This window comes from Penicillium roqueforti, assembly GCF_015533775.1.
Source record: "Penicillium roqueforti strain LCP96 04111 chromosome Unknown scaffold_16, whole genome shotgun sequence".
Classification (NCBI taxonomy): Eukaryota; Fungi; Ascomycota; class Eurotiomycetes; order Eurotiales; family Aspergillaceae; genus Penicillium; species Penicillium roqueforti.
Window position 1 is genome coordinate 401,362 of NW_024067580.1, and position 16,682 is coordinate 418,043.

General features: G+C 48.5%; 7 protein-coding genes across 7 annotated transcripts; 3 read left to right on the forward strand and 4 right to left on the reverse strand.

Annotated features, from left to right (window-relative positions):
• Nucleotides 1–61: 61 nt before the first annotated feature.
• Nucleotides 62–1,296, forward strand: LCP9604111_6278 (TFIIH/NER complex subunit TFB3; the record flags this gene model as incomplete). Its single annotated transcript, XM_039074181.1, has 3 exons — nt 62–98; nt 156–396; nt 465–1,296. The coding sequence occupies 3 exons, from the start codon at nt 62–64 to the stop codon at nt 1,294–1,296; spliced, it is 1,110 nt and encodes a 369-aa protein (XP_038927804.1).
• A 374-nt stretch (nt 1,297–1,670) lies between these two features.
• LCP9604111_6279 (uncharacterized protein) lies at nt 1,671–4,502 on the reverse strand (the record flags this gene model as incomplete). The annotated part of the gene is made up of 1 exon (XM_039074182.1): nt 1,671–4,502. The coding sequence occupies one exon, from the start codon at nt 4,500–4,502 to the stop codon at nt 1,671–1,673; it is 2,832 nt and encodes a 943-aa protein (XP_038927805.1).
• Nucleotides 4,503–4,980: 478 nt separating this feature from the next.
• On the reverse strand, nt 4,981–6,454 carry LCP9604111_6280 (uncharacterized protein; the record flags this gene model as incomplete). Its single annotated transcript, XM_039074184.1, has 2 exons — nt 4,981–5,034; nt 5,087–6,454. The coding sequence occupies 2 exons, from the start codon at nt 6,452–6,454 to the stop codon at nt 4,981–4,983; spliced, it is 1,422 nt and encodes a 473-aa protein (XP_038927806.1).
• A 771-nt stretch (nt 6,455–7,225) lies between these two features.
• On the forward strand, nt 7,226–9,385 carry LCP9604111_6281 (uncharacterized protein; the record flags this gene model as incomplete). The annotated part of the gene is made up of 12 exons (XM_039074185.1): nt 7,226–7,284; nt 7,336–7,431; nt 7,483–7,915; nt 7,964–8,006; nt 8,055–8,081; nt 8,134–8,252; nt 8,304–8,399; nt 8,454–8,548; nt 8,595–8,898; nt 8,948–9,007; nt 9,065–9,131; nt 9,186–9,385. The coding sequence occupies 12 exons, from the start codon at nt 7,226–7,228 to the stop codon at nt 9,383–9,385; spliced, it is 1,599 nt and encodes a 532-aa protein (XP_038927807.1).
• A 553-nt stretch (nt 9,386–9,938) lies between these two features.
• LCP9604111_6282 (uncharacterized protein) lies at nt 9,939–11,854 on the reverse strand (the record flags this gene model as incomplete). The annotated part of the gene is made up of 8 exons (XM_039074186.1): nt 9,939–10,215; nt 10,267–10,335; nt 10,388–10,396; nt 10,454–10,891; nt 10,947–11,096; nt 11,149–11,346; nt 11,409–11,581; nt 11,639–11,854. The coding sequence occupies 8 exons, from the start codon at nt 11,852–11,854 to the stop codon at nt 9,939–9,941; spliced, it is 1,530 nt and encodes a 509-aa protein (XP_038927808.1).
• A 527-nt stretch (nt 11,855–12,381) lies between these two features.
• LCP9604111_6283 (TauD/TfdA dioxygenase family protein) lies at nt 12,382–13,785 on the forward strand (the record flags this gene model as incomplete). Its single annotated transcript, XM_039074187.1, has 7 exons — nt 12,382–12,433; nt 12,487–12,647; nt 12,706–12,827; nt 12,875–12,961; nt 13,015–13,075; nt 13,133–13,219; nt 13,276–13,785. 7 exons carry the CDS (start codon nt 12,382–12,384, stop codon nt 13,783–13,785), a joined length of 1,080 nt encoding a protein of 359 aa, XP_038927809.1.
• A 354-nt stretch (nt 13,786–14,139) lies between these two features.
• LCP9604111_6284 (Zn(II)2Cys6 transcription factor) lies at nt 14,140–16,259 on the reverse strand (the record flags this gene model as incomplete). The annotated part of the gene is made up of 2 exons (XM_039074188.1): nt 14,140–14,399; nt 14,453–16,259. 2 exons carry the CDS (start codon nt 16,257–16,259, stop codon nt 14,140–14,142), a joined length of 2,067 nt encoding a protein of 688 aa, XP_038927810.1.
• Between the last annotated feature and the right edge of the window lie 423 nt (nt 16,260–16,682).

Genomic DNA, 16,682 nt, shown 5'->3' on the forward strand with positions numbered 1-16,682 from the left:
TGCTTATCAGCCTCAACCCAGTCAGTGGTCCGTCTCTCCCACACGTCACTTTACTTTCACCATGGCCACCGATGCGGCTTCTCGCCGTGATGAAGACGGTAAGATGATATAAGGCTTCGTCGTGACGGCATAATGCTAACCATATCTTTGCGCAGAGGTTTGCCCTGTCTGCAAATCGTCGCGATACCTCAACCCGGACATGCGCTTTCTCATCAACCCGGAATGCTACCACAAGATGTGCGAGTCATGCGTGGACCGCATTTTTTCATCCGGTCCCGCAAACTGTCCGGTAGCCGGGTGTCGCAAGACGCTGCGTAAAAATCGGTTCCGCAAGCAGACATTCGAAGATATCGGGGTGGAAAGAGAAGTAGATATCCGGCGGCGAGTCATGCACATGTACGTGTCTTACCAAACACCCCGACGTACCGTGTAATATGGGAGGGCTAACAATTCACCTCGATCAGCCTGAACCGTCGCGAAGAAGAATTTGACTCAAAACGCGCATATGACGACTTCCTCGAACAAAGAGAGGACATAATCGCGAACCTAGTAAGCCGCATCGACGTGGCGAAAACCGAAGCCCAGCTCCAAAAATACGCAGCAGATAACATGCAATCAATCCGCACAAACCAAGCCATCGAAGCCGAGGAAGCTTCCTCATTCCAAGCCCGCATGACCCTCGAACAAGAAGAAGCCCGATTGCGCCGGCAAGCGGTACGCCAGGAATACGAGACCGAGCGGCGCGAGATTCAAGCCGGTCGCGAGGATTTCCTCTCAAGACTCGCCTCCGGCTCATCGACAGATGCCGCGGCCATCGCGCGCGAAGGACACAAGGTGCTGCTCAAGAAGTCGTCCGCGCGCCGCAGCGAGGAGGAACGCATTCGACAGAAGCAGGCTGCGCTGCGGTCGGAGACCAAGCGCGGGTCGACTCTTTCCACAGTCGATCATGGTGGTGCAGCGGATACGGGTCTTGTCAAAGGTCTGCGCAAGATCAAGACGCCCGAGCCGGAGAAGCCGTACGATCCCTTTATGGGCTATGTGCCCGACAAGCGCGATTATTACACGCTCCAGTCGTATTATCCGTCGCAGTATCTTGATCCTATTCGAAATGATGCGCGGATGCTGGCTGGTGGTTATGATTTGCGTGAATACTACTCGCGCACACTGCTTGAGGCTTTTGCTGGGTTGAGCTGCTTTGTTGGGGAGGAGATCTCTCAGCGAGATGCTGCTAATATTACGAAGTCGACGGCTACAGAGGGTGCTGCTATTGCCGCGGAGAATGAGAACACTGCCTGAATGCTATTTCGACTTAGGCTTTGGGGCTTGCATGTATTTGTATTGTTTTGTGGGCTATTGAGCATAGCGATGGCGTTTTTTTATTTTTGTTCGCTTGGGGTATTACGGCCACTGCATATCTAAAGAGGTTCAAAACAAGTAAACGGTCTGAAAAGAGACCTGCGCTAAATTGAACAAGGGATGGAAGAAGTTATTTCCAAGGCCGCGGTACAACCGCAATGACATTTAAGTACCAAGAACTAGCTACTTAACCAACAATCGATTACCCAAATCAAAGAATTAAACATACAGATGGAATCATACTCCATGAAACAGCGCCAAAGAAGCAAAAAGTAACCAGAAATAATATCAACAAACGCAATGCGATGCAATAATCAGCTCAGACCACGCAGAGAAAGGTGGCCTGTCATCTCAGTAGTGCTCTCAATGCCCTCCCAAGGCAAATCCTCTTCATCATCCAGGTCGATCTGGCCGTGACGAGAAGACTTATCGGTAGTACCAGTGACATCAGGTGCATGGGACATACCGACGTCAATTCCAATTGACTCAAGAGTCGCTTCCATTTCGTGCTCGGTCATCTCACGACCGTCTTGCTTTTGGCCCTCCAAAACATCGTAGAGAGCGTAGATTTGGTCGGACTTCATATCGATGTCCTTGAAAATTTTATCTATCTTTTCTTGCAGGGCCTTGCGCGGGCGCTTGCCAAGGGATGCGTCAAGCTTGTTGTAGGCGCTTTGATATGTGGCTAGTTGCATCTTCAGGTGAGAAAGCTCGTCTTCTAGGCCCTTGAGAACAGTAGCAAGAGCGAGGGCAGGGGCTTGCGAGGGGCGCATTGTGGGATCTTCGTTCCAGACGGATGGCTTGGGCATACGCTCTGACACAGGAATGGGTTTGACGATCTTCACAGACTCGTGACTGCAGGTGCCGTCAGTGGAGTGACAATTGCAAACTGTGCAGTTCTGTCCGTTGTGTCGAGCAATGCTATCCAATGCTTTCTGGGTGGCTTGTGGTAGCTTAGATAGGTCAGCCGCTGCCAAGTCGATGTGCTGAAGGGTGATATCAGGAAGGATGAAAGCGGAGGTCATGTCAGTGACATTACGCTGCTTCTTGCGCTGGGAAGTTGTAGGCAACGAATTATCTGAATGGCGCCGGGAACGCTCTGCAGTAGGTACTGTGAGACTACTGTCTCCATCGGCATTTTCCTTCGAGGCGGTGGTAATATCTCCAGTAGCAGAGGCTGGGCGAGGGATTTCTGCTTTGGACTCGCGAAGAGATGACTTGCGAGGGGCAGGGGTTTTCAAAATGCTCTGTCTAGTCGAATTGACAGTCTCTGTAGGATTGGATTCCTTAGGGGCACTCGAACGTCGTTGCTTGCGCATCATTCTTTCTTCTTCTAGTGTCTTGCGTAGACGAGAGATTTCATGTTCATCAATAACACTCAACAGAGTAACGTCTGTTTCAGATGACGCCCTTGTCTGCTCGGACACCTCGGGTCCAGTCACATCTTCAACTACCACTCGCTTCACGCGCTGTTTGCTCGTATTGGGTTGTTTCCGGGAGCTCTTTGATTCAGAAGAGCGAGACACATACTTTGATGGCTTAGAAGTTGATGTACGCCTTGATTGAGGCACCTCAATAGAGAAGAGAGCCTCATCGGCACGTTCCTTTTCAAGTCGAGAAAATTCCCTGTCCACTTGAGTAGACACTTTGGAGCGGGAGTCATCCTGGCGTCTGGTCCTTGTGGTGGAGCGGTTGCTTTTTGAGGTAATGTCTCTGGTGCTCCGACTAGCGTCTCCACTGCGCTCAGTGTAAAGTTGGCTGTCGTCGGCATCCTCAGACACGGCTGAACTAGCGTCGGATTCGACGGTGTCCTGTTCACGAGCCTTGCGGCCCCTAAGTCGGCTGATCTGGGACTTGAGATCCGCATTTTCCTGTCGCAATTCATCATTCTCGGCCTTCAGCTCTCGAGTTTCGAGATAAGCGGCCCCAAGTTGTGAGATAGCCGACTCTCTATCATGATTCAAGCGCTTGATGGCAGACTCTTGGACCTGGGCCTTTCGGTCGGCAATGTCCAACTGGTTTTGTAAAGCGAGATTGGCTGCGTCTAACTTTTGGTTCTCGTTTTCCAAGCGCTTGGATCCCTTTTTGTGCGCATTATCGTCTGGTTCGTATTTTGCCGATGACTGGCGTGGTCTGTTCGCCTTCAAAGAAGAATTTTCCTGGCGGTAGCTGTCCAATCTTCTCTCTGCCTCCGACTTGAACATCTCCAGTTCTGCGACCTTATCCTGAAGTAGTCTCAGATGGACAAACAAGGCCTTCTCATCTTCGGGGACGGGCACTGCATCCAGCGGCATATGCTCGTGGGGGAGAGACACGTCTGTATGATCATGAAGTGGGGAAACAAATCGGGTCGAGCGCATCTTGCTCTGTCGGGAGTAAACCGGTGTGCCATCTTCGTACACACCGGAGACGAGTTCAGAGATGTTAGGGAGGTCGGGAAGAAGGAATGATTGGTGGGTCATGGTATCACCGATAGTGTTGGTGTTGGCTGCATTGGCACTGCTTTTGCGAGGAGTTTCCGCGGCGTTGGAAGCCGATTTGCGAACTTCCTTCGCGTAGGCGTCCCGCGAAGCTCGCTCGATTGCGTCTGCAATCTCCTGTGAGGTGTTTGCGTTTCCAAAACGCGTCGAACGCGCCTTCGTCGCAATAGGGGCTGGTCGTTCGTCTCCCAAAAATGAACCCTCGTAGCTGTCGCGCACTTTTGCATGCATGTCAGAGAATGTCCTCCGCTGGTCACGTTGAGCCTTCGACACTTGCGGGCTCATGGTTTCTTGTTGCGCTTGCGTCGCTCGTCGCACCTGAGCGTTCTTTCGTAGGTTTTCACTGACTGCGCGACGCGACGGACGCGTGGCCGCAACTGGCTTTTGTGGTGTTGGGTATTCAACGCGCATTGCGGGCGAAGATGAGCGTACACTATTCTCGAAGCTCATCATGGAGCTGCGCGAGTCGTCGCGCGGTGGTTTGGCAGCACCGCGTCCCACCTCAACGGACATGTCCAAATCGCTATGCAAAAAATCGTCGTCCAACTCGTGTTCCTCCTCCTCGGAGGTCTGTATTTGCGAAAATTCGGGGAAAGCACGGTCTAGTGTTGATGTGTTGATATTGTAGTCAAGCTCCTCGTCAACACGTCGTGTTGAGGTACCCATTATTTCGTCCAAGTTTGTGAGCGAAAATGAATCGTCATGTAAGCCAGAATTTCTGTGCATTGGAGGCATTCTAAGAGTAAAAGGGAGAAGTTGAAGATCGGAGGTGGTTTGTTTTGGAGCAAAGTCGGAATGTTTGGGTCGGGCGCGTCTCGGCAACCCCGGGGATTCTGATTGGTTCAAGGCCCCCACGGCCGAACTACAGAATCGAATTGTTCGACTTCTTTATTTGGCGTTCTACTTGGATGTAGATGATTGATATTTACTATATTTGCTTGAATGATACTGTATGGGCAGTGTTGGGGTCTCTTAGTAGATACAAACTTCGGGTGTTAGATACGTATGATACTCCTTACACTTCGAAACAGACCCCTTCTATATTTATGTAGTCTCTTAATGACTGTGATAGCTCTCTAGATATAGTTCTATCTATCATACACAGATGGATTGAGCCTTCACCGGCAAACAGAACAAATCTAGTTTATATCGAGCACGAAAAAGGTTTCCCCATATTCCCATCCTGGAATTTCCTGATCTGTTTACCTAAATTAGCAAGATGGAATGGAGACGGATTTCACGGAACTCACCAATTCGAAGATACTTGCATAAACTCCACCTCCGAGGACTGCGATTCCGATTAGGAAACAGACCAGATTGCACACAGCATGCCAGACATTTTTCCGGTCATGCCAATTCCCGTCTTTCAGAAGTAAAAGCCACATCACAGGAGGGAAATAGAAAGACATCCCGGAGACGAGCAGAGCCGCACTGATAGCCATGAGCTCGGAAAAGAAGGGGATACTTTCGGCAACTATCCAAGCGATCAGGGTGACGGCAACCACGAGCGCCAGCCAGGTGACCCATCCCTTCACCGTGTTGACGTATTGAACCACCGAATCGCGATAAATCCGCGTATGGATGAACCGACATACGACCGTTGTATTGATAGAGCCAGAAATGAAGATCACGGGGAGGGCGATTCCAAACGCGATTTTGGACATCACAGGCCCCGCGGACAGCAGAGCTGGGGATTGAACATCCTGTCCGACAAATGCATAGATGATAGACCCGGTGAGCACATAGATTGAGATTTCGATGACGCCGAGTGCAGTTATCGATTTGACATAGTCTTTCGGCGTATGCATTTCGTTCATGAATGACGGCAAAGCACCAGCAAAGGCGTAGGCAAAGACGATGTTGCTGATAGCAACCGCTGCTTTAGGGAACGTGACATCCTCGGCCGGCCAGTAAGACCAGTCTGAACTCGCTAATCCACCGGGCATCTGAGCCTGTTGGATTCCAGTGCCGACCATGGTGACTCCGATTGCCAGAATGATAGAAACGAAGTCAACATAGCCTAGGATTGCAACATCGGCGAATGTTGGCGGTATCGCCAATAAGAGTAGAATGACAGCGGAGATACCACCAAATACTAGAGCGCAAATTGTACTCTCAGTAATATTTGCAAAGGCGATCATGCCCGTAAGGCAGTGGGATCCAACAGAGAGTGTCAGTTGAAAGACGAATATTACACTGAACAGCCAGTAGCCAAAGCTCCCCATCATCAGCTGCCCAATGTCTCCATAGTGGGCAACCGAAGGGAATTTTATCTTGACTGCTCCGATGATGTAACTGGTATAAATGGCAACAATTCCCATGCCAACGCATATGACTATACCGGGGATCATCCCTAGAACGGCAAATGCCTGGGGGAGACTCAGTGCGCCGAGAGCGATCGCTTCGACGATGCTGACCACAGTGAGACGCTTCCACCCGAGTCGATGGAAGTTAGCATGTCCCTCGATCACCCTTTGGTCCTCGAACCCAGCATCACCGTCATTTGATAACAACTTGGTGTTTTCATCGGCTTGTGGTTGTGGGCTGGCACAGCCCATCACGGGCGAAGGACCGTTATCGCCGGGGTGGAAAGAGCCGTAACCCCTCTCGTCGGCCATTGAGAATACTCAGGGGATGCTGAAGATGGTATCCTGAGGTGTAAAGTAGAGAAAGAAGAGCCAAATACGGCTACGGGGACATATAAACACGCTTATCTGGTTTTCTTGCTAAAAATGCACCGAGCGCTCTCATGCGGGGATGTCATAATCCCGGCTGGATATTCCGAATGTTTTGACTCATAAACTCATCCGTTGACCACTCGGATGGCATATAATTCTCACTATAACAGCATACACTATTTACCTCAAGCTTTGTGCAACGTACTTTACCTGCTGTTTTTCTGCTCTTACTCAAGTAAAGGCGTTGATTCATGACTGGAATGTTGCTTATCTCCGATTGAAGTATTTTCCGCGCGCTATGCGCCATAATTGCTTCAAAGACGTCTCGTGTCGTCTCTGCTGTCGTGTCGTCTCTGCTGTCGTGTCGTCTCTGCTGTCATGTCGATCGCCTGATTAGGGCTCTCAAATAGAAACACCGAGGTTCACTGCACAACATAATGATTTCTTCCAACCTTAAAGGTTGCATTCACCGACAGCGATAGAGTCGGTGATAGAGTCGGCCGCTCGACTGTTATCAGACATCGGCGCTATCAGCCGACACCGGCCTTATCTGGCCCCACTAGGCCCTAAGCAGTAAAACAAGTTTCTCCACATTACTGATAAGCAGATAGTACCATGTATGTTATTCTAGAAGACATGTAAGCTAAGGTAAGCTCTTTGATTTTTATATTGCTATCTTGGTACTCTCCGTATATTCGAGGAGCGTCAGCAATGGCCAAGTTCGATTTGATCATCGTTAATGGCAAGGTTGTCACGGCCAGCGATATCAGGTAAGGTATCGGATTTAGGGAGTACTACCAGAAATTTAACAAGGTTTCTAGTATTTGCTGCATTGGAATAAAGAATGGAAAGATCCGAGCTCTGGTTGATGGGTTCACGGACGAGGAGATAGAGGGAGTCAAGGTGATAGATGCACAGTGAGTAACTTCTACGCAAAAGCTGTGAGGTTTCTAACACTATGAAATCAGGGGTGCGTATGTTATGCCCGGCGGCATCGATGCACATGTTCATCTATGCCAGGATTTGAAGACAGGACCTCATGGCCTGGGCGGAGAATGCGCCGACAACTTTGAAACCGGCTCTAGAAGTGCAGTGGCGGGAGGAACCACGACTATGATTACCTTTGCAACTCAAACGCGGGCAGAAGAAGACCGCAGTCTGCTAAATGTAGTCAAGGCATATAATTCCCGGGCTGAAGCCACGGGTAGCTATGCCGACTACGGCTTTCACATTATCATTGTTCGAAACGATGCTGATGTATTGGAGAACGAGCTGCCAGTCTTGATGAAAGACTGGGGTATTTCTAGCTGCAAACTATTCTTGACTTACGAGACCCAGAAATTGACGGACTCGCAGCTTTTGGATGTCATGTTTGCTGCGAGGAAGAATTTTATTACCACCGTGAGTGGCTTATACAAATGCGCGAATGGGAGTTTTAACGTTTGATAGATGATTCATGCTGAGAACGGGGACATGATTCAGTGGCTTACAAGTAAGTTCATGAGCTTACTTTCTCGTTCGAAATTTAACATCAACCTAGACAAACTCGAAAGCAAGGGAATGGTCGGTATGTTTTACCCTGAGCTTGTCATTTACCAAATTCCTCTAACAGCCTCAAGCCCCGTACTACCACGCCCTATCCCGTCCGCCCTTGGTCGAAGCGGAAGCCACCAATCGAGCTATTGCCCTCGCTCACTTGATCCAGAACCCAATTCTATTCGTGCATGTTGGATCCGCAGTCAGTTTCTAGCGGCAATGAAATTATCTATTTAGGTACTGATTTTGATAGCTTGGCGCGGCCAATGTGCGTAAGGCACAAACCATGGGGCTCCCCATTTACGCTGAAACTTGCCCACAGTACTTCCACCTGACCTGGGACGACTTGGTAAGTTCTCTCTATATATTGCGTTTGGAATGATCAGGCTAATCGCTAATATAGAAACGCTTCCATTCCCCCACGTGCTTTGAGAACAGCAAGATGATCTGCTCACCACCACCACCTCCAGATATATCAGACCAGGAAGATTTATTCACGTGAGTATCACCTACACTTCCAGAACCAAAAAGCTAACAATGCCAGTGGCCTTCAAAATGGTACTTTCACCATTTATTCTTCAGATCACTGTCCTTTCCGTTATGATCATCCGAACGGAAAGCCATCCGGCGTCCTTGAGCATGAGCCGAGCATGGAGGGAGAGAAACACTGTCACGGAGATGAGCTCCAGAATCTCTTGGAGCGGAAAGAAGGTACTTTTCGATTAATACCTAATGGTATTCCTGGGGTAGAGACTCGATTGCCGTTGTTATATACTGGGGCTCTGGCAACCGGTCGGATTACTGCTCAGAAGTTTGTTGAGCTCACGTCAACGAATCCCGCTAAATTGGTATGGATCCTCACCTTTATATAAGGATGCTCTAGACTGACTCTTCAAGTATGGTCTATATCCCACCAAGGGGACCATTATGCCTGGATCTGACGCGGATTTGGTAATTGTACGGTCCCTCCAGATATGTCAAGCTTTTCAAGCCTCGCTAATCATGTGCAAATAGTGGCATCCTGACAAAGATTTTGTGCCTTTCCGCTTGACTAATTCGATGCTACACCACAACGTTGATTGTAAGTACCTGGTCCCTAATCTTGGTTCCGTTTACTAACGCATCTGGTCCCAAGATACACCTTACGAAGGCATGGAGTTTGTCAATTGGCCCAAGTACACTATTTTGCGTGGCAATATTGTGTGGGCTGATGGTGAAGTGCAAGGGAAGCCAGGAGATGGCAAGTATTTAAAGCGTGGTCCAAGCCAGCTGAGCCGGTCTTTCTCCAAGACGAGTGCAGATCCACGCTATGTCGCTTCTTGGCTCTACGATTAGTCCGGGCCTGTTCAATTTCATGTATTGCAGACTGCAAAGTTTTATGTATATATTCTATTTGACAATCCGGACGAGGAGACAATCTAAATGGGTCATAGGGGGCCATGTCTTATCTAGGCATATTCAAAGAGTAGATTGAAAAAAGGATAGAGAAGAGATCTAGAATGACCTATATATAAAGGACGAGAAAGATGTTCAAAGGATGATGTGGGCAAGAAGGCCTAGCTGCTTTATCTCTTCGGTCTAGAAGTACCTTTGAATCAACCAAGTTACACTCTGAATAAAGTTTGCTACTAGTACGGCTCGGGAGATAATTTTAGAAGAATCAATTCTAAGAATCAAAGGTTTACGGCAATGTCAATTGTCAAACTAATATAAAGTCTCAGATAGTACACTTGAATCCCAAATTCCCTGTCTGTCAAACCTAACTAATCAAAAACAGACAGTCTAATTAAATCCCAAAATGTCCCTGTCAAATCAAAGTAATCAAAAGCAGACAGTCTACCTAAATAACAAAATCTTCTTGTCTGTCATATCCAACTAATCAAAAATCTCAGGTAGTATATTTGAATCCCACATTCGCCTTGTCCGTCATATCCAACCAGTCATGGTCGGCAGCCATGTGGTTTTCAATTGCCTCCGCACGCCTCTTGTTGCTGAAATGGCAGACTAGTCCATAAGCTGTAATAGCGAACATTGCTACGATATAGCAGACAATCATGGCTATGGTTCCACCGGTATACTCCGGGGCTTGATCGGCACGGAATGTTTGAGGTCCGATGATATTTCCGGTAGCCCAAGCGATATAGAACCAGGCGTATAGGGTAATCCTAAAATGCGTTAGATCAGGGACTTATCTTTTGAGAGCTGTAAGGTCTTACTTCTTTGTGTGGCCGGCAACATTGGCCTGATAGACCGAAACCAGGGTGATGTAAGGGGCCCAGTATGTGCTTGAAGAGGGTTAGCAAAATGTAACGCATTCGGAAGTTTATTATAACGTACTATAAGATGCTGCACAGAATTAAAGTCAGTAAGAGTAGATAGAAAAAGGTCTTGGAGGGAACTTACTATAGGCCAACGAGCTGTCCGGCGAGGTTGGTTCGCGGTAACGCATAACACAAGATAGCACCAAGAAGCGGCAGAAGAATGGAGACTGCCACAATAGGCGTGCGATATTTTCTGGTGGTAGCGGCAATATAGGATAGGCCAATTCCAGACAGGGTGCTCATGGCTCCAGGAGGCATAGCAAGGAGTGAGGTCTGAAGAGGATCAAAGCCAAGGCCGGAGATAATGAGGGTGTTGAATGTGGTCAGCCCACCATTGGGTACCTGCAAAGCAACAATGGCGATCCAGATCAACCAAGTCTTGATGTCGAAGATAGCCTCCCAGACCTGTTCAACCTTGAAAGTCTTAGACTCGACACCGGTGTTATCGGCTGCCTTGCGCTGAATAACGATGTACTTTTCCCGGGGGGTTAGGAACTTGGCTTCAAGTGGGTTGTTTGGCCTGTAAAGTTCCATCAGTTCCGCTCGACATTAATTTGGATAGAATGGTGGCATACAGCACGAAGTACACCACAACTGATGTAACGATGGTGAGCGCTCCGACGAGAAGGAAGATAATCTTCCATGTTTCGAATGAGCCAGGGTAATATCCAACGACCCAGGCGAGGAAGCCGTTGATGATCGGAGCGACCACGTTGAGAATGATACTGCATCACTGGTCAATTTATGCTTCTACACCATAGGATGGTGTGCTGGTACCTGTTTCTCTTTGGTTGTTCTTCAGGCCGATACCACATGGAAACAACCAATGTGACCGCTGGAATTAGGAGTGATTCGCAGCCACCCAGGAGAAATCTGCAGACGAACAAGCCTCCAAAACTGGTGCATGCCGCCATACACATTTCGAGAACGCCCCAGCAGAGAACATTGAAGGCGAAGAAGGGAACAGCAGGAACCCTAAGTCAGTCAGATATTGAGTTCGAATTAAGCTTCTCGTGAAAGTATGATAGATATCTTACTTTTGCAAGCAGAAGGCCAAGGGTCCCATGAATGCCAGTCCACCGAAGAATGGCGCAGATCCAACCCATGAATAATCATTTCCGGTAAGGTTGAGATCTTTCTTGATGTTATAAATAGCAGCTGCCGAGATAGCAGTCTTGTCAAGGCCCGATAGAGTGGCGCAAACAAATAGCTATTCTATGTTAGTTTTTGAAGAGATTCAAGACCACACAGGGCTGGGGCTTCTCACAGTCGGGATAAGTCTCCAATCAATTCTGCGCATCAGTTTCTTTTCCTCTTCAACAGACCAAGATTCACCATCCATTTGATCGGCATAGTCGCTGATAATTTGGGCGGCGATGTCGACATCCTTGTTTCTTCCAGCCTTGATTGCTTTAACGGCTGCGTCTGCTGCAACCTCGCCGCCTTTGGGTTCATCACTGACGGTAACTTGATCAACAGCCATCGTAGAGTTGCAGTATCGTTCAATTGGGTATTTGGCTTTGATTCAATCAGGTGGGATCTTAGGGTTACTCACAGCCCGACCTTATATATGCAATGCCCATCTCGCACTATAATCTTTTGGTCGGAGGTTATTCCTCGGGCTTATCGATAGGCTTATCGGCTCCGATCGTCTTGGCTTCCAAGGTTCAACGCGCGATCTCGGCCAACCTTGGGACCTTCAAGCCATGGAACGCCCGAAGCCACCTGACTAGTCGGTGGGTCCCCTTATCAACCCCCGACGATAACGAAGTGGAGTGGCCACGTGAATGAGGCTGATTTTTAGTTGGCCGCGCGGGCAAATCGATCCACCGACGGCCAACTACACGATAATGTGGTCAGGCCATCCACTCTAAACGCGGAATGCGTGGGCTTGGGTGCACGCTAGCTGTTTTAAAATACTCGCGAGGGTATATCTATAAATGAAGCCACTCATGAAATCGAACATCCTCAGAGGTTTTCATTGAATCATCCAAAACCAAATCGTTCAAAATGGTATCCGAAACAGTCGAAGAGAAGCGGCCTCTTTACCCCGATTATCTCCGTGAGTAACATGTCCAAGAGTAGGAGTCTAAGCAGGATTAACAAGATCCATAGCATTTTATGACCCCCTCGAAAAGGTCGAGATGGTCGGGCCATTCGAGCACGACGACCCTGGTCATCGAGCCGATCCATCATTCCCGAATCTCTTGAAAAAGGCGACCAATGTTGTCCAATTGAGCCCTCACTGTGGAACAGAGCTTAAGGGTGTCCAGATTGTGAGAATATACGCTATCATTATATCGATCGGCCGAGCTAATACAATCGCGAACTTAGTCGGAGCTTTCAACCGAGGGCCTAGACGAACTCGCGCTCATGGTGGCAGACCGAGGATGTCTAGTATTCCGGGACCAGACCTTCACGGATCTGGGATTCGAGGAGCAGAAGAGAATTGCCTCGTGAGTCAATCTTAATCAAGTCAGGAACCCTTTCTTACGGTTTACAGTCACTTTGGCCCTCTCCACAAGCATGGATGGATGCCTCATCCCAAAAATGGCCCGGAGGAATTTGTCATTGTTTATGACTCTAAAGAGTAAGAATCTCTTTTAGTTTATCATCTTTTCGCTTGATCTCACAACTCAATAGTGACCTGCGCATTCGCAAATCTTGGGCTAGAAAAAGCCCAATCCAGTTCCATGTTGATCAGGTAAGATCCACAGCGTAAATTCAATGATTACAGGGACTAAAAGATCTTTTCAAACAGTCCCCCGAGACTCAGCCTCCGGGTGCGACATTCTTCTGCATGCTCGAGTCTCCTCCCGGCGCGGGCGGAGATACTATCATTTCTAACGTGAGTCTCATCTATGAAATAAACCAATCCCAGGAAACTAACAAATATTTACACAGATGACACGCGCATATGAACGCCTTTCACCCTCGTTCCGCAAGCGTCTCGAGGGTCTCAAGGCAGTTCACACAACCGCGAACCCTATCATGCGCGAGATTCGCGACAACGGCCCCGATTCCGTCCTCCGTCGACCAATTACTCGAACCATCCACCCAGTCGTAATCATCCACCCTGTCACCAAAAAGAAGGCACTCTTTGTCAACTCCTCCTATACCCAAAGTATTGTGGGCTGGGACGAGGAAGAGTCGGACTACATGCTGAAGTTCTTGTTCGACCACATCAACCGTGGACATGATTTCTGCTGTCGTGTGCGCTATGAACCTGGCACGGTGGTTATTTGGGATCAGAGAGTCACGCAGCATTCGCAGACTCTGGATTATCAGGCGGGTTCTCGCCGCCATGCTTTCCGGTTGACTCCTTTGGCTAATGTGCCGATTCCGAGTTTGATTGAGGAGGATGATGGGGAGTGTGCGAAAGATGAAGGCCGGATGATGCTGAATCTCTGCTAGTTTGATTAATGTTTGTGTACAGATCGCGTGCCTTGTTGCCTTGTTAGTCAGTTTACCTAGCTAGTTAGTTGTTTGTAGAAATCTACTCTCCTCTCTCTGCTTTAACAGGTTATCGGCCCTCTATATCCTTGTCTTTGTCAATTCCACCAACTTTCTATCAGATTCAACAATCTGCATACTCTCAAGTGGTGGCTGCATCTTGTAGGATACAATTTTGCAGGCTAGGATTTCAGCTCGAAGGGGTATGCTGAGACAGATATTAAGTTATTAACTAGCTAGCTTCCTGTTTGTTCGTAGAGAATCAATGCTTCTCCTCTCTGCTCCTTTAACAGTTTTGATTATAAATTTTATACATTATGTTACATTGCCCATCAATGTTTCCACCTTGATAAATCCGAGATTCGTTAGGCCCTTGACACCTGCCGCTCCATTTGCCGAAATACGTGTTGCCCAACGCCATCTCCGAATCCAGCTTTGGAGCTCGGCGTATTCTTTTTCGAATGAATACTTTGCAAGCTCGAACGTGGCTGGAATTTCAGCTCGATTGGATGGTGTGACGATTTGTAAAAGATGCACCATGAATGAACCAGCAATAGCAAAATTGGGTCGACTCCCTACCTCATTGGTTAGGGCAAAGACTTTTGTAAGGGATATATGGTATACTCACAACTATGCCAGAACGAATTCCACTGAGCTCCCGTGAGCTTCTCGACAAATTCGACAAATTCCTTCACACATAATAATGCTCCCTTGACAACCGCTTTAGCCCCTTCGTATGTCGCATCTGGCTCTTCTTTGTTTCGTTGGATTATTGTCGGCCATCGGTCCAACGGCCGTAACAATGCGCGTAGGAGGGCGACGTGGGTAACAATGTAGGAGAGGTAGAGGGACCCGTTTCCATCGAGGTCCCCACCGGAATTCGCTGCGTTAGACGTTGATTTCAGGTTACTTGGCAAATTCTCACGCCAATCCTTGAGCTTCACACGCATTGGTCGTGCAAGATCCAAGGAATATTGGAGATCATTAGAGGTCTTTCCGATCGCCTTCACCGAATAGAATGACCTCTGGATATCCCACAGAATTGTTGTTAATGTTGAAAGATGATACATGTGACTCTTTGTGTCCGGCGAGTCAGACAAGGTATCTTGAATGTCTTCTTGCTGGAGCAGGGATACATCGTAATCATCATCACCTAAATGACTGGGCATTCCTCGCGCAAGAGCGACCCATTTCTCCATGATGTAGAGTCCCCACCAGAGTCGACGACGAAGCCTTTTCTCCCAGGGTGGAATGGACATCCATGACTCTGGGTCTCGGTGAAGCCCAATAGTCTGTGCAACTGCCAGAGAAGTTGACGAAAGCGTCCATGCAAACGCGGTGTCGGAAAGATACATGTTGGTAGGAAGTCGCTGTTGAAGGAGAAGACAGGCTTGGAGAGTGGCGAGGGAAGGAGCGTGAAGTTCCTGCGATAAGCAAAGCCAACACAGACGATACAATTGCTCACTGGATGGCGGGTTTAACAGCAATGTGTAGAGACTGTCGTCATACATAACGAACGGAAGGGCAGTGGCGCATATTGCTGTCAATAATGCCAAAGGCATTCTAACTAACTCGCCCGGCGATGATGGGATCTGGTGGCTCGACAAAATTGGAAAATAAGGGTCAACATATCGAGAATATAATTTGATGAGATGCCACGCTGCAGTGGGATCCATCATAGCCCATAGACGAGGCCACGCATTGTCCGTAAGCTGCGGATCTAGCTTTGGCTCCGCCTTCTCCAGAAGAGAATGATCTGTGATCCCAAAGACAGTAGGGTGTGAGAGCTCGAATGGCTTTCCCTCTTTTTGGTGTGCATTATCCATGATTCGATACTTCAAGCCATTCACTTTCGGTAACGACACATTCTGGCCATCGTAGGCTTGGTGGCTCAGGATATGAATATCGGAAACCCCCGTCGGGCCAATATAGAAGCTAAACGCCCCTGGAATAAATTCAAGGGAATCCACCTGAGAAGGCGAATCTCGGAACGCCGGTCGTTCTCGACTAGGTGGAGACATTTCCGGGCTGGATGAGATGCTGCCTCGAGAACCGACCCCCGCCGTTCCATATCGACTGACTGGTGAATCACTTCTTTGCGGACTTATTGATTCTGCCTGCCGAGTCTCTTCTGGTGTAAAGCCTTCAACGTCTTTCCCATCATTCGGTCGGGTCTCGGTCAAGAGATGCAGCCATCCGTCGGGTTGTTCGCATGTCTCGAATGTTTCCAGTTGCTCGTATAATCTCGCCCTTTTCCGCGGCCCCGGACCCTCCTCAAATGTGCATTCTTGATCTCTGTTGGTGCATCGGTGACACGGCGGTCCATGGGGCATGTCGCAGGCCACTTTACGCTTTCGACAAGCATCGCAAGGCCGGCATTTCCGAGATTTGTACAGGCGACCATTCAGGACAGGAGCAGAAACTGAGTACTCCATTATGAAAGCAATCTTAGAGAATATCAGAGAGGAAGAAGAACCTCCGGAACGTTGAGAGAAACGGAGCCTTATCTTCAGCACAGACGCGTGCTTATCATGGTCAAGCGGGGACGGTTTCCACACTGCACGGCAGACGACTTGGGCCACTGAGTATTAAACCCTCATTGGAAAATATTGCCAAACAAAAACTTAGTCATGTACCCTCACATAAGTAAGACATAGTTATATATATGCTGTCAAAAGGCGGTGATAAGGGCGGTCAGCGGATATTCACTAGTGAGAGTTAAGTCCCTGATGGCCGGTTTCGTCAGCTGTATGTCACTAGGACTTTGGATTGCGGAGAAATTAATGTTCTTGTGGCAAGCAAGGGTCACCGGATAGCAAATTGGAGAATTAGGTATCTTTTGTAGGGAAACTACATGC